The following is a 14,961-nucleotide window of genomic DNA, read 5'->3' as shown; positions in this document are numbered from 1 at the left end:
TATTCACTAAATTATCAAATCAAAAGTAACAATGGAAAAATGTTATGTGGAAATAAGGTAAAACTATGTTCTGTTTCCCTGAAATAAAATTTTATCAGTAGTCTTTTTTAAATTGAAAGAAATAGAGCAAGAGATAAAATTCAACAATATTTATTAAAATGTAACAAATGTTTAATAAACGAGCTGCAAACAATAACAATGCAGTTTGGAAGGCTTCAGTCCGGTGCAAAAAAAAGTTCAGTTTTAAAAACATGGTCCAGCCATATTAACAATAAATGAAGTTATGTGGTATGAATTTTGAACCTGTAAAAACAAAATTCAGATTTCAACAAAAGTCACATAAGATTTTACTTCAGATTTTTTTAGAAAAAAGATTATAAAATTTGATAAAATATAATGATGCATATACACTGTAGTGTTAAACGAGTAAATTTAATGATTACAATTCTACCTGTTAAAAGATTGTGATTAAGAGTCTTTCTCACTGCGTCCGATCGCACGCACATAGCCAGCAGGTGTATACTTCACACACAACAGTTTAGATGGAAAAAACAAATGATAATAATTACCCTGTCTCCGTACTACGTTTCCCAACCGCACAACCATGCTTACACTTTTTCGGCTTTGAAAACACTGGGAATATTAGAATGGATTCCGAGCCATTAAAACAAGACAGGAGAAAGTGTAGCAAAATCAGACACCCAACCTTTGGCTGTAATCTCAACTTCTGTAGGTTAAGCTTTAGCACGAAGAATCAACACCATGGTAATCCCAACCTTAGCCCAAACCCGTGGTGAACTCCGACGAAACCTATCACACTAGCGTGGTGGTCTTTAGAAATAACTTAAAAATAGGATACTTTTGAAATTTTATCTCCAACCTGATGTGACACAGACAGAGTCTAATGCACCGTTGAGTTTAAGCACGTCTATGGCAAACAGAGAAGACTATAACTGAGTTCAAGATATGTCTGGCAGTGGCCTGATAAATTTGTCATTTAGGACAATTGGGAAAGGTTTTCACTCCACCAGAGAATTTCAGACATTTCAGGTGACCACTAGAGAGGTGCGATAGGCAAAATTGGCAGATCCCGAAAAAGGGAAAGGAATCTTGGTTCTATTTTTTAAAATTCTATTACTTAAGTTATTCGACTGATTTTGTTCTAACTTCTCATTTTGTCTTTGAAAAATACGTAATTTAAAATGTAAAATTCATTGTAACTCTTTTTCCCGAAAATTAAACTAAATTATTAGAATTATTTTTACATTGATCTTTGGATAATTTAGATTTTTAATTTGGTATCACGTTTGTTAGATTTGCTTAGTTTAATATATGGGAGAGTATGCAAAGTGATATTAGCATTCAGAAAACAATTTTCTGCCGATTTCTTGACTAAATCCTTGGGTTTCTTTATCCAGATTACGGCTACTTAATATTTTGATAGCTACAGATAGATTCATAAAAAAGTAAGTTTATTCAGAAAAAGTACGTTTTCTTGTCTGATTTTGAAATTATAAGTATTGTCTGCACAATTTAGTATATTAAGTGCTGTGGAAAATATGGGGCAATCTGTGTAGATTGAAATAGATTTCTATTGAGGGCAAGAATCAGATTACAAGGAATATAATGCTTCATGTAACAATCGCAGACAAATTATCAAATCGTTTCCCTACACTTCGGATATCGATTGAACAACAAAATTTCGTGTCTTCGTGCGGAAACTTTTAGAGTCAAATGCTTCTGAAAAATTGGATTAAAAAATTCTGATTAAATTGTGAAAACAAAATAAGCTTCAGGCGATGAAAAAAGGATGTTACTCAGAATAAAGCTTATTACTTCGTAAGAAATGAGCTGAAGCTGCGAAATAAAGTCTTATTCAAGTAATTTTTAAGCAAAATAAAAACATATTGAATATTTCGACACAGAGACAGGCCAAAGCAGACAATCTCCCCCGACCTGTCTGATCATAAGCTAATTCAAAAAGTAAGTATTCGATCAATTTCGGAGTACAGCAGAGATTATACGAGTGGTATTGATAAAGGACACAGCCAAAAATTAAGCAGATTCAGTAAATCCCACGATCTCATTAACATTTAAATAATTTGGATGTAGATTTTGAGTCAAAAAGTTCATTGGAAATCAAAGTTTATCTAATAGCGTATATGTCAATGTTTAATATGGTTGAAGAAAGGTTAAAATTAGATTTTGTTACTTGGTAGAAGTGACAATGAATAATAATAGTTATACACTTGCATTGAAATAAAAAGTTAGCAGTTACATTTATTAAGAACAGAAATATTTGCGTTCACTCTTTATAAAATTTAATTAATATTAACTGATTATTTAAAGGATTAGGAAGAAAAAAATTTAAATTTATGAAATAAAGGAAACTTAAAAGCAAGAAAATATGTAATGAATACTATGGCATCACTTTAAGGATAGTCCTTTGAATCATTACGAATGCTTCTTAGTTCGTGAAAATCTGATCATTAGATTAAAAGTTAGTTCTATTTGTTTTATTTTACACTCAGTACATTAAAAATTTATTAGCGGTTAACTTTAATACTCAATTAAATTACGAAAAATCTAACATAAAATATTCCCAAGTTCTTTAAATAGACTCAAATATCCATAATTCATTTTTACCTTTTATTAAACCTTTGTAGAGAACTGATGTAACTGTTCCATCTGTTTCGAGGTCTTGCTGTCCAACTGCTAAATAAATATCATTCTCTAATACGAATGCTTTGACATTCTTTATACATTTTCCATGTAAAGTGAAGGCTTCTTTCAATCCAGATTCTCCTTCTAACCTGAAGATCTGGATGACTGTTTCGTTCCACGTAACCATGTAAAGTTCAGGCAGATCTCCAAATTCAAACAGATCCAAACCTTTAGCATCTTCGAACGGTACTTTTTGAAACAAGGTGAAAAATAATTCATCAGGTCCTGAATTTCTGTAAATCTGGAACAAAAACATTTAAGCGTAAGTCTAACACTATAGATGCAGTAGAATGCACACAACTCTTAGAAGGCAAAAATACAAACTAAAACGTCTTTTTAGTGTTAACCATATCAAGACTTCGTAAGAGTATGTTATACCATGGTTCACGGCAAATTCTTTTTCATCTACATAAGTGTAGAAAAAATTAATTTAGGTAAACCTAGAGTAAGTGCTTTCTTTGATATTTTGAAAATATTCTTCAGTATTTGAAACTTCATGGTTTACTTGAACTAAATTCTCGAAATTTTGAAGTTTTTATACGCTTATTAAGGTGAGACAGAATACTACTAGAAAAGTTGAAATTATCACTTTAGTGGAATGTATAATAAAGAATTCCAACTTAGAAGAAAGGAAGAGAAGCTAATCTAAAACTGTAAGGACAAAAAAAAAGAGGGGGGGGGGGATAAATTACTGGGGAGATTAAGTTCGAAATAAAATCACTTACTCTAATACTCCGAGCAATAGATAAAATTGAGAATATTTTTTAGTTTAAAATATTGTCCTTGTTTATAAAAATGACTTCTCTAAAATATAAAGTTACTTTATTTCTCCTGCTACCTTATTATTTTCTAGTTTTACCTTTTTTTAAAAATCTCCACCTCTTACTTCGGTCGCTTCTGTTTTTGTATCGAATCTTGTTTTTCCCCATGTTTATTGAATTAATTCTTATACTAAATAATTTTTCTTAAATAAATTATGTTGATTTCTGGGACAATGCAGTTTTGCTACTAGCCGCAGTAAGTACTGAAATTTTTTTTTGTCAAAATTAGCGGCATAGTTTTATTATTGAAAATATTGATAGTTTGGGTTCTTATAACAATTCAGGAAATAGCCAAATGAATTTCCAATTTTTTTAATATTTTATGTTTCTCAATTTTTGTGTCGTCACTTAGCTACGACGCATAATTTGTGAACCATTATGGTAGGATATTAAGGGCAATGGAGGCCGAGGGTGACATGCTCATTTTTATTATTATACTTAATTGAAATTGAATATTTTCATATCGAACTGATAACAGCTTACAATCAAATACAAGGTCGAAAAAAACTAAGTGTTTTGCTACCTATTGCAATCTGAAGAGTTTTTACTCAAGTAAAAATGTAACTAAATATTCATGTAGGAAATCTAGAAAATTTATTAAATATCAAAGATAACAATCTTTTCACAAAATTAACATATTTAACGAGACTGATGCTATAGATAGATTTTTGTATTTAAAAGCTTAAATCAGGATCCAACAAAAAGATACAGCCAAATTATTTGCTTGTTTAAACCTATTCCTGCGAAGTTCTACTCTTTTTTAAAAGCAGAATTTATTCACTGTCAAGTGAAATTCTCTGCTATACCTTCTCATCACTGTGTAGTGAAATTCTCTGGATTAATCAATTTGAATTTATAAATGATAAATTCCGGGAAGAAGCTATTAAATATTGTTCTTTATTCACATATTCATTTGAATAATAAGGACAATAAACCAAAGAAACAGATTAAGTAATGTCTAACTAAAAAAATAGACTCCACTTGTCTGGAGCACTGTCTGTGGCTGTTTTCTAAGTTTAAACTTCTCTAAGTCGGTTGTGGGATAAACCTCTAAGAGATTTCGATTAGACTTGGTGAGACAAATATCAAAATCTTTGAAATTAGTTTATTTCTATAGCAGCAGAAGGCTCCAGACTGTGGTAAGAGTAGTTCTTTGGTTCGATAGTATGTCTTATTTATTAAGTCGAGGTAGGAGAACTAGTTATTTCTTTCTTGGTACAAAAGTTTTACTTTAAACAAGTTCCAAAATTTGACGTCTTACTTGCTTTAGAGTGCTTAGTTAATAATATAATGCATGTATTAATAGGTATTGCAACGTCAATATGTATTACCTGAACTGATTTCGGTTCTCTTGTTTCGTGAACTGGAGCATTATTGGTGAAAGCAAGATAGTGGTAATTATGATACATAAAATGTTTGACAGAAGTACTGGCTGCAACTGAAATGCTCTGTAAACGCTGCCAGCTATCCCCCTGCTGTCCAAATATCTTGCAGAAACCTCTGTAGTAGGGTGGGTCATAATGCCTGGATACAGCCAAGTATAGATTATCCCTCATAATAAATATTGCAATGGAAGTTGTTTCTGTGAACAAAAATATATTTCAGAAATAAATTAATATGATCTGATGTGAAAGGGATGGATCAAGACATTAGTATTATGAAATGCAAATTTTTAACTTTCGTCTGGTATGGGTTCCATATGAAAGTACCCATATGAAGATTATCTGGTATGGGTGCAGCACCAGTTATTGTTTTCTTGTTCTTATAATTTGTTATAGCAGGGGCAATGTCTCAATTTAACACTGATATCTGTTAAACAGCTGGCTTAAAACTGACCAAAAATTGAAATTTTGAGATTAAATTTTTTTTACATACAACCTCTTAATTTATGTTTTCAAATGTGAAAGAATTTGGTTAAAAATTTAAAATTTACCATCAAAACTATATTAATTTTCATATCTTGCTTTAATTTTTGATTTTATAATTTATTATATTTAAAAAAAAACGCACCTTACAATTTTATAGCTGCAATTTATGTCACCGTAGGTAAATCGTGGCATTTGACGATTCAGGAGCCAATCAGGTTCCACACACGCGACGTCGCTTACAGGCATCCTATTGTATACCATTTAAATCACTTTGTGATAGGCATAATCATTTAACTTTTTCTCGAATTCTAAGTACGCAATTCAAAATTCTTTCAATTTCAATAAAAATGTTAAATTTTTTTGGCTAACATGAATAGGTTAAAATTTTTTTTTATTTCTGCAGTTTTTTCTTAAAATAGTGAAGCTCACAGAGAGTGAGATGAAGGAATTCAAGCATTAAACTGCTTCTTTACAAGACATTGGGAGTATCTTCCAGTTTAATTCTACTAAGTATATCATTTTTGACTTAATTCAAATCATTCGGAAAATTTTTTACAAAAGTTTTGGCTTACCGTGGCTTAACTTATCGTTTGACCTAATCAGTTAGCATATTTTTGACGAAACTATCAAACCATTAAAATTACATCTCATTATTACATAGCATTAGGTCAAAATTTGGTCAAGGTTTAACTTTTTTTATTTTGTGCACTGTACACTACACTGATCCATTAGTTTTGCCTTTACCGACATCAATTCGAAAGGTTCAATTCGAATAAATAGAAAGACAATTCTGTGAATACGATTGTGAATTACCTTTTCCAACGTTAACAGGGCCGTATGTTTCAAATTCAATGTTTGGTGTGGCTAAGTTAAATAATCTGTAGAGTTCACACTTTCCTTTGGATGGATACAAGAATCCGATTATGACTTCATTTTGTTTTCTGACAACAAGCGATGCTTCTTTAAATCCATTAGGCAGGCCAGATACTTTTCCGTTAATTAATACTTCTGAATCTGGAAATTAAAACAAAATATTCTAAAGCTACAATTTAAGTTGAGAATATCTGAACAATTTCAATCTTTTCATTTATAAGGTCCTACTAAACTAGTTAACAGGGTGCAGTTATAAGGCAAAATTAGCAGTCACCACTTACCATAGGGTGACTGAATTTTCAGTTAGTCGCTACTGATGGTCACTTTGCATTGCATATGCATTTTATTATTTTTTAATATGGATTAATTGCGAATTATTTCATAATTTGAAAATTGTTTTATAATACACTTGTTAAAATCTTCCTTCGTTTTAGTAATAAATCTTGAAATGCTTCAGAAAAAATGACTTACATTATTAGTATCAACCGTTTTTGAATAGTTTAAAGTGTTCAGTTTTTGAAAATGTGGCCAGATATTTTTAAAAGTGATAACTTAATGCTGCAATTGGTGCCACTGGCCAAATGCGAAATTTCCTAATTTTGATCCACAGCTGCAGGTGCAGGCCGCATGCATTTAAAAATTTAGTCACATATACTTATAAATAAAGTTAAAGCTACTGAACAACTGAAGCAAATAAAAGCTGCCCTTAATGTTTACTTCGCCGAAATTACTTTAATTCAATAACCAGTTAATATTTGAATATTTTTTGCTCCACTTTATTTAAATGTGTTCCACATTTGAACTTACATTCAACCAATTTTTGATTTTCAGGTTGTAATTTTAACCAAACTTGGAAAAAGATTTAAAAAATGCTTATGAAATAAAATTTGGTAACTGAGTTAAACATGACGTATTTCACTGAACCCTCTTTCAAGCATTTCAGTGAATTTCAAAAATTCAACCGAGTAAGAAAATTCAGGACAAATTCTCCGCAAGTAAAAGTAAAAATGGAGGCAATGAAATTTTTTTTGACTAAAGGGATCCCTTAAATACTGGATCTTGGACTGATATTGTAGCCGGTTATGTAGCACAAAATTTTGAATTCAATTTTGAACAAATTGATCATAACTTAAACGAATAATAAACTCTTAAATTATTACACGTTTAAATAACAAACCTTTCTCAAATATCCCAATGTGTACTGAAATCTCAGTTATGCCAACCGTAAGAGTAATGATTCTAGAAATGGACGATTGGAAAGCTGCTCCTGATACAAAACTTCTGGATTGTGGTTCCCAAACATTAGGAACAGCAAGTGCGGTGGATCCTAGGCTGTCTAGAGCAACGAGAGCGACATCACTTGAAGATTTGACGTGAATATAACTTGCAGGATGCTTTAAGTCTTGGTAAAGAAAGAAGCCATTCAACACGTAGTAAGATTCTAAAAATAAGATGACAGGACTTTAGTGTTGTAGTATACCTTTAAACTATGAAGTCGATATATAAAAATATTAGAGATTCAATAAATGTAACATTAATTTTTATTCTTTTGTTAAAATAGAGAAACTAATTTCATTTTCCGAAGCGACCAAATTTTTGTTTAAAATACTGTGTATAGCTTACGATTCTTACGCAAGCATTTATATTGCTTGTATTTTATTTTTGATCTGAATCACGTGGAAACGAAATTTGAAATGGCAGTACGTGACGATAACACTAAGTACTGTGTTGAACCGTTTAGCGGTAAGAACTTTTCTTTATTCAAGCGTCGTGTTGAAGCGATTTTTGCAGCGAAGGAGCTTGATAAATATTTAGAAACTGAAGCTGATGTAACGAAAGATGCTGAAATCAAAGATGCAAAAAAGGCTTACGCTCTACTACTAACCCTTATAGATACTATATTAGCAACCATGGCGACCGAATCATCTGCTTGTCAGATATGGACTAGTTTAAAACAGAAATATTTGAAAATAAGTGCTGTTAGTCAAATCCTAGTTCGAAAGAAACTTGCAACTTTGAAGAAACGCCGAGATTGCAGTATGCAGAAACATATTAACGAACTGTTAGCCATCGTGAACGAATTACGACTATCGGGTGCAGAAGTTAAAGATATGGATGTTGTTATCTACTTATTAATGTCATTACCTGCGGACTACGATGTCATTAAATCAACGATTGAAAATCAGCCAAATGAAACCCTGACGTTGGACTTTGTTATGCAGAGACTTTTGAATGCTGAACAATTGAAATGTGACAAAACTCCTGACAATATTCGTGCTTCTGCTTCAAGTGACAACATCGCTGTCAGCGCTGATAAGCGTGATATTATTTGTCACAAATGCAAAAACAAAGGTCATGTTGCCAGGTTCTGCAAAAGAAAATTAGTTTGCTATGGTTGTGGGCGACCAGGTCATTACAAGAAGGATTGCAGGTTTAAACCTAAATCAGATTACAATGAATCTGCTGCAGTAACATTCATGGTTGGTGAGCCTGCTGAGAATTTCATTCTGGACTCTGGAGTATCTACACATGTGTAATAAAGGTGAGTGGTTTGAAGAAATTAAACCTTTTTCTGGAACTGTTGCATGTGCTTCTAAAAATGAAGTATTAAAGGTAGAAGGTATTGGTACTATACCTGGAACTTTACACGGTGGAAAAATAATTCTAAGAGATGTATTATATGTGCCTGAATTGAATGGTCAATTGATTTCTGTTAAAAATATTCAAGAGGCTGGCTACAGTGTTATTTTCAAGAATGATGTAGCAGTTATTGAAAAAAATAGTGTAAAGTTTGAATTTGCTAGACTTAATGAGAAGGGACAATATGTTAGTCAATTTGAACCTATGAAAGCCTCAACATATGTAGCAAACCACACTGCAGGGTTATGGCACAGACGCCTGGGGCATCCCTCTAACAAAATCTTGAGACAAATGGGTTTGCCAGTTTCTGAGCCAATATCAAGTTTTTGTGAAGAATGTGTTATAGCAAAACATTCCAACACTCCAGTGAGCAAGTGCCCTAGAAGCAGAGAGCATATGCCTATGAGAATGGTTTACACTGATACTTGTGGTCCCATTGATCCACCCACTAGGGAGGGCGAGAAGTATTTTGTTACTATTATTGACGATTGCTCAAGATTTTGTGAAGTTCACCTCCTAAAGCACAAAAGTGATATTGTTGAAGTATTTAAATTGTTCATAAAACAGAATCTCAATCTCTACAAAATCCGTTGTGATAATGCCAAGGAATTTGTATTTGGTGTACTTGCACGTTATTGCAAGAAAAGAGGCGTCATGATAGATCCTGCTCCGCCATATTCACCTCCTTTAAACGGTGTTGCTGAGAGAGCAAACAGGTATCTTTTAGAGAAGGCTCGAGCTCTAATATATGAAGCAAAGCTCCCTAAATCCTATTGGGGTTATGCTGTACAGACAGCTGCCTACCTAAAGAATCGGCTTCCAAACCAGACTGTTGGGGATCTACCTTTCGAGCTGAAATATGGTAAGCAACCTGATTTGAATATTATCAAAGTCTTTGGTTGTGATGCATACATGAAAATTCCTGACAACTTAAGAAGCTAGATCCCAAATCCAAAAGGATGACTTTTATTGGATATTCCACTATGGGTTATCGTTTATTGGACCCGGTCACAAAACATGTTGTGGTATCTAGAAACGTACGCTTCAATGAAGAGAAGAAGAAATGTATCTCAGTTGAAGATGGTTTTCCTACAGAAGATGAAAATCTTACTAATGAAGAAATAATCCCTGATCAATGTGATGTGGAATCTGAAAGTGATGAAAAAAATAGGCCTAAAAGAAACGTTAAATTGCCTGCAAAATTAGATGATTATTTTGTGTATGAAGCTAATGTGACAACTCTTGACTCTGTATCATTTGAGGATATAGAAACATTGTCGAAAGAGCAAGTCCTATGGAAGAAAGCCATGAATGAGGAATTTATTAGAGTCTCTCAATAAAAATGAAGTGTGGAAGTTAGTTGAATTGCCAAAGGATGCAAAGCCTATGTCCTGTAAATGGGTTTTGCGAATCAAGCGAAATAATGCATACAAAGCTAGGCTGGTTGCCCGTGGCTTTGAACAGAAGCCTGGCATTGATTATTTTGAGACCTATGCTCCTGTGATTAGCATATCATCACTTAGACTTGTGCTGGCAATCATTACTCAAAAGAATCTTGAAATCTATGCATTAGATGTAAAAACTGCATTTCTAAATGGTGATCTTCAAGAGACAATCTACATGGAGCAACCAATGGGTTATAATGATAAAAGTGGTCGTGTGTGCAAGCTTCTTAAAAGTCTTTATGGACTTAAACAAGCACCCAGGCAATGGTTCAAGCGATTCACTGATTTTATAATTCACTTAAACTTCCAACAGCTAAACTGTGAAGCATGTATTTTTGTGAGAAGATTGGAACAGAGTGAAATATTTATTGTACTGTATGTTGATGACTTACTCATTGCTGGTTCTGATGATTCTGAGGTAAGAGTTGTGATTCAACTACTCAGAAATGAATTTGAAATGTCCAAGGCTGAAATTGCAAATGAATTTCTTGGAATAAATTTAGAATATTCCCACGACAAACTTTCTTTAGGCCAAAACGCTTATGTTGAGAAAATTCTAAACAAATTCAGGATGGTAGATTGTAAACCATCTGATACACCTCTAGTGCCTAAGTCAACTTCATCAAATTTTGTGAGTGGTGAAAAATTTCATGGTCCCTATCGTGAACTTGTTGGTGCTTTACTTTACTTATCAATGACAACCCGCCCTGATATTTTATACTCAGTGAACTGTCTAAGCCAGATTCAAGAGCAGCCCACCAATAGTGCTTGGGCTGGTCTGAAGAGAGTCCTGCGGTATTTGAAAGGGACATCTGAACTCAAATTATTATTTTGTAAATCTGATACTGATAATGTTATTGATGTTTATGTTGATGCTGATTGGGGGGCAGATACACATGATAGAAAATCTATTTCCGGGTATGTAATTTTCTTTAATGATTGTCCTGTGATTTGGTCTGCCAAAAAGCAAACATCTATTGCTCTGTCCTCTACTGAGGCAGAGATTTTGGCTTTAGCAAAAGCTATTCAGGATCTAATTATACTCTATAATATAACGAAGGAAATTTTAGGGATTGATAAGATTAAAGTTTCAGTATATGAAGATAACCAGTCTGCAATTAAAGCCAATTTAAATGAAAATAACTGTGCTAGATTGAAGCACTTAGACATTAAATTGAAATATGTTAGGGACATCATAAAATTGTATAATGTGAATCTTGTCTATGTACCCACTGAAAATCAATTAGCTGATATGTTTACAAAATGTTTACCCAAACCTAGGTTGTGCTATTTAAGAGATAAATGTAAATTAATGTGTGATTAAGGGAGGCTGTTGAGAATAATCACACTCCCTAGTTTATTCTTATATTACTTTTATGGCAACTACGTATTTTCTATTGTATAGTTGGCAACGCTTGCTTGAGCGTCGTTAGTAAACAATATGTGTTAAGTGTATCAGTCATGTGTATGTTTCAGTCTTTTCTATATTAATTAAACTCACTTCTTTGTTTACTGGCCTCTGAAGTTGTTTATTTATCTTAACACTCTCTCCAAACTTCCACACCACAATCAACGAGGACTTTCAGCCACTATAGATTTAACGTGTACCTCGCTGTGTTTTTCTCCTAGTTTATTCAGCTGCCAGGATCGAACTCAGACCATCAGCTCTCCACCATTTGTGTGAGTGATGCCTTAGTTGACTACGTTAAATATTACGCTTCAAATATTCCCTTAGATATCAAAATTTCTATCATGAAAATTTTTTTAAAAATAAAAATGGATTGTAATAAAAATGATTCATATGATGAAAGTCCATTAGTGATCAACTTTAAAGACTGATACACTACATTTAGATTTAACAAAAATAAAGTTTCTTTTCACTTCATTTTATCGAAAAGCTCAGAGTGAGACATCGTGTCAAAGTGAATCTGAACTTTGAGAAATTATACAGAATTGAGTAACATAGTGTACAATCAAATTTTCAAATTTCAACCTCATTTTTTAAAAAGCCTATTTCTTAAACTAGTCCTATCGTCAGACGAAATTTCTTTTGCTATTATGATACTACGTATATAATAGTTAGGTAATATAACTAGGTAATATAACAATGTAGCGTAGCAGTTTCAATATAAATAAATGGTTTTTGTAAGATAAAAAATATCATCTTTCACGTAAGAAATGAACTTTTCAACCTCAAACACTTAAAAAAAAATTTAAAAAAAAAGGTTTGCATTATGTCTGAAATATGGATGGGTCGAGGTTTAGCAAATTTTCGGTAAAATTTCATTAAAATTTTTAATATGAGTATGAAAAATAGATTTTTTAATCTATTTTTTGTGGAAATATTAAAGTTTAATAAAAGTTATGTAAAATCGGATAAATATTGTGACAAACTACTAGGGGAGTTTGTGGGTATGTCATTAGGATAAAAATTGCATAGGATCCCATGACCGGAAATGACGTACGTAGGTAGGGGTGCTTCCCCCGCAATGACCAGTTCAGAAACACGTGATGAAACAGTTTGTAATTGGAAAGCACCCCTACCGGCGCATGAAGACACTTACGGGCATAGGTTACTATGAAATTTTAATCCTAATGATGTGCCCTAACTTTCCTAGAAGTTAGACGCAACATTTACGCTACCCTCTGCTATATATAACTTTTTTAAACTAGTAGATTTTGACAAATAGATTAAAATGCCATTAAAAAAACTAGCTTGGAGAGAGAAATTATTGCAGAATTGAAATCGGCAATGATCATCCAAGATAGCTTAAAATTTTGTAATCCAATGTAATCATCCATTTAAATTCCTTGAATTTAAAAACAAGAGGTAAAAAAATTTTTTTTTTGCCCGTATTTAGAACATTTAAGAATTTTTTTCCCTTGTGTGAAATTTAGAGAACTACTGAGACTGAGTAAATCAATTTTATTCCCCTCAAAAATTGGGCCCCTGAGATGGTCATGTCTTCCCACATATTTAACACTTTGGAATTCGCTTCTTTAGGGGTAATATTTTCCATAAAATACTTAAAGTTTCATCAAAAGTAAATATTAAAGTAAACAAAAATTAATCAAAAGTAAAAATGGAGATTTTTGAAATTTTTTTGGTTTGACTAATTGAACTACGTTTTCTAGTGCCTACCCTCTTAGTTTAAGAATTGAGAATTCGAATCCAAGGAAGCTGTTAGTTATCTATTGAAGTATGTTTATATGTTCAATTTCCTTACATAACATTAATACTTAAAGAGCGCATTTGAACCATTAGAATTGTATGGTATTGCGCGGAAATCCTAGCATTGAGTCAAAAATTATCAATTGTGTATTTTTCATTTCACGCATACGTCTTATTTATGTGGGCCCCAGTTTATTCCAATTTTTTTTTTCACAAAATTTAATGATATGATTTATGTAAATATTTGATATATTATTGATGTCTAGCTTATAATCTGAAAAAAAAAAATCGAAAAGGATGAAGGAAAAATAATTTTCGATACTGCTAATTAGGTTTTAAAAAATACTTACTCGAAAGAACTTTTTGAAGGTATTGTAGCATTTCGCAATTATCTTTGGAGTGTTTTTCAATGGCTGTCAATGAATGAGAAGCATCGACCCAGAATTTGCTGACATTGCGATCAAATGCAACAAGATCCAATCCATTAACTGTTCCCGCCACTTTCACATCAGATGTCGAAGCAGCTTCGTAGAAATAAAACGATCCATCTATGGTTTGATCAGTGTCCAAGTACACTGATTCTTTAGCCAGCTGAGTCAGATTCACCCCATCGATTAAACCTATAAATTTCAAAAGCTAGCTTTTAAGTAATCTATTTATGGTACCAAAACAATTATAAGAAAATGATATTGAAAAAGAATGAAGTGATGGAAACAAACTTTCACAAGGGGGAATAAATGATAGTAGAAAAGGTGAATTGCTGGTAGCAATTCCGAATTTACATCACACAAGCTATGCATTTAACTCCTTTCAACGCTATTGGAACTATCAAAGATTTGTTTCAGAGCAGAAACTTTACTTTGAAAAAGGCGTGACCTTTTCAAGCCTTGCAGCTTATCCCCATGATGTAAACATTTTCACTCTTTTCATTATTTTGTATTATTTTGATCTAAATTAAATGATTATATTTAGCATTTCAAAAATTCATGGTTATGAAATAAAGCAGGAAACACCCTTTTACTGCATTAAAGGTAAAATATTCTAAACACTGCTCACACCCAAATAATAATTTTTCAAATTTAACTTATTGTAGTTATTTAGATCAAAAAGAAACAATTCATCATTGAAATATCTTTAATTTACAATATCAATTTATAATTTTTTGAATATGAAAAAAAATTTCCAACTCTTTTTAAAAATTCAAAAGATTAAGACAAACAGGAAAGTTAATTTTAGATTATCTAAATACATTTAGTAAACGTCCGACAATATTTAAAATTTTAATAAAATAAAAAATTTAGTGATTGAAAAGATTCAAAAACAGCATTTTATGTTACAGAGATTAGCTATCTATGAATGTCTACTTATTACTAAAAAACAAGGTACTTCAAGATATCAGACTTCACTATTCTAAAATT

At 32.2% G+C, this 14,961-nt stretch overlaps 1 protein-coding gene across 1 annotated transcript in view; it reads right to left on the bottom strand.

Annotated features, from left to right (window-relative positions):
• Positions 1-134: 134 nt before the first annotated feature.
• Positions 135-14,961, bottom strand: part of LOC107456920 (uncharacterized) — a 59,793-nt gene continuing 44,966 nt past the window's right edge. Inside the window, exons 23-28 of the mRNA XM_016074899.3 lie at positions 13,894-14,163; positions 7,464-7,727; positions 6,227-6,427; positions 4,877-5,127; positions 2,647-2,965; positions 135-303 (exon numbers count right to left, since the gene is read on the bottom strand). Coding sequence (XP_015930385.1) covers positions 266-303; positions 2,647-2,965; positions 4,877-5,127; positions 6,227-6,427; positions 7,464-7,727; positions 13,894-14,163 — 1,343 coding nt within the window. The 3' untranslated portion in view covers positions 135-265. The remainder of the gene's footprint in view (positions 304-2,646; positions 2,966-4,876; positions 5,128-6,226; positions 6,428-7,463; positions 7,728-13,893; positions 14,164-14,961) is intronic.

This window comes from Parasteatoda tepidariorum, chromosome 4 (assembly GCF_982258835.1).
Source record: "Parasteatoda tepidariorum strain Cologne lab strain chromosome 4, Ptep-v5.0, whole genome shotgun sequence".
Lineage (NCBI taxonomy): Eukaryota > Metazoa > Arthropoda > Arachnida > Araneae > Theridiidae > Parasteatoda > Parasteatoda tepidariorum.
The sequence above is the reverse complement of the archived record's forward strand: the minus strand, read 5'-3'. Positions and strand labels throughout refer to the sequence as shown.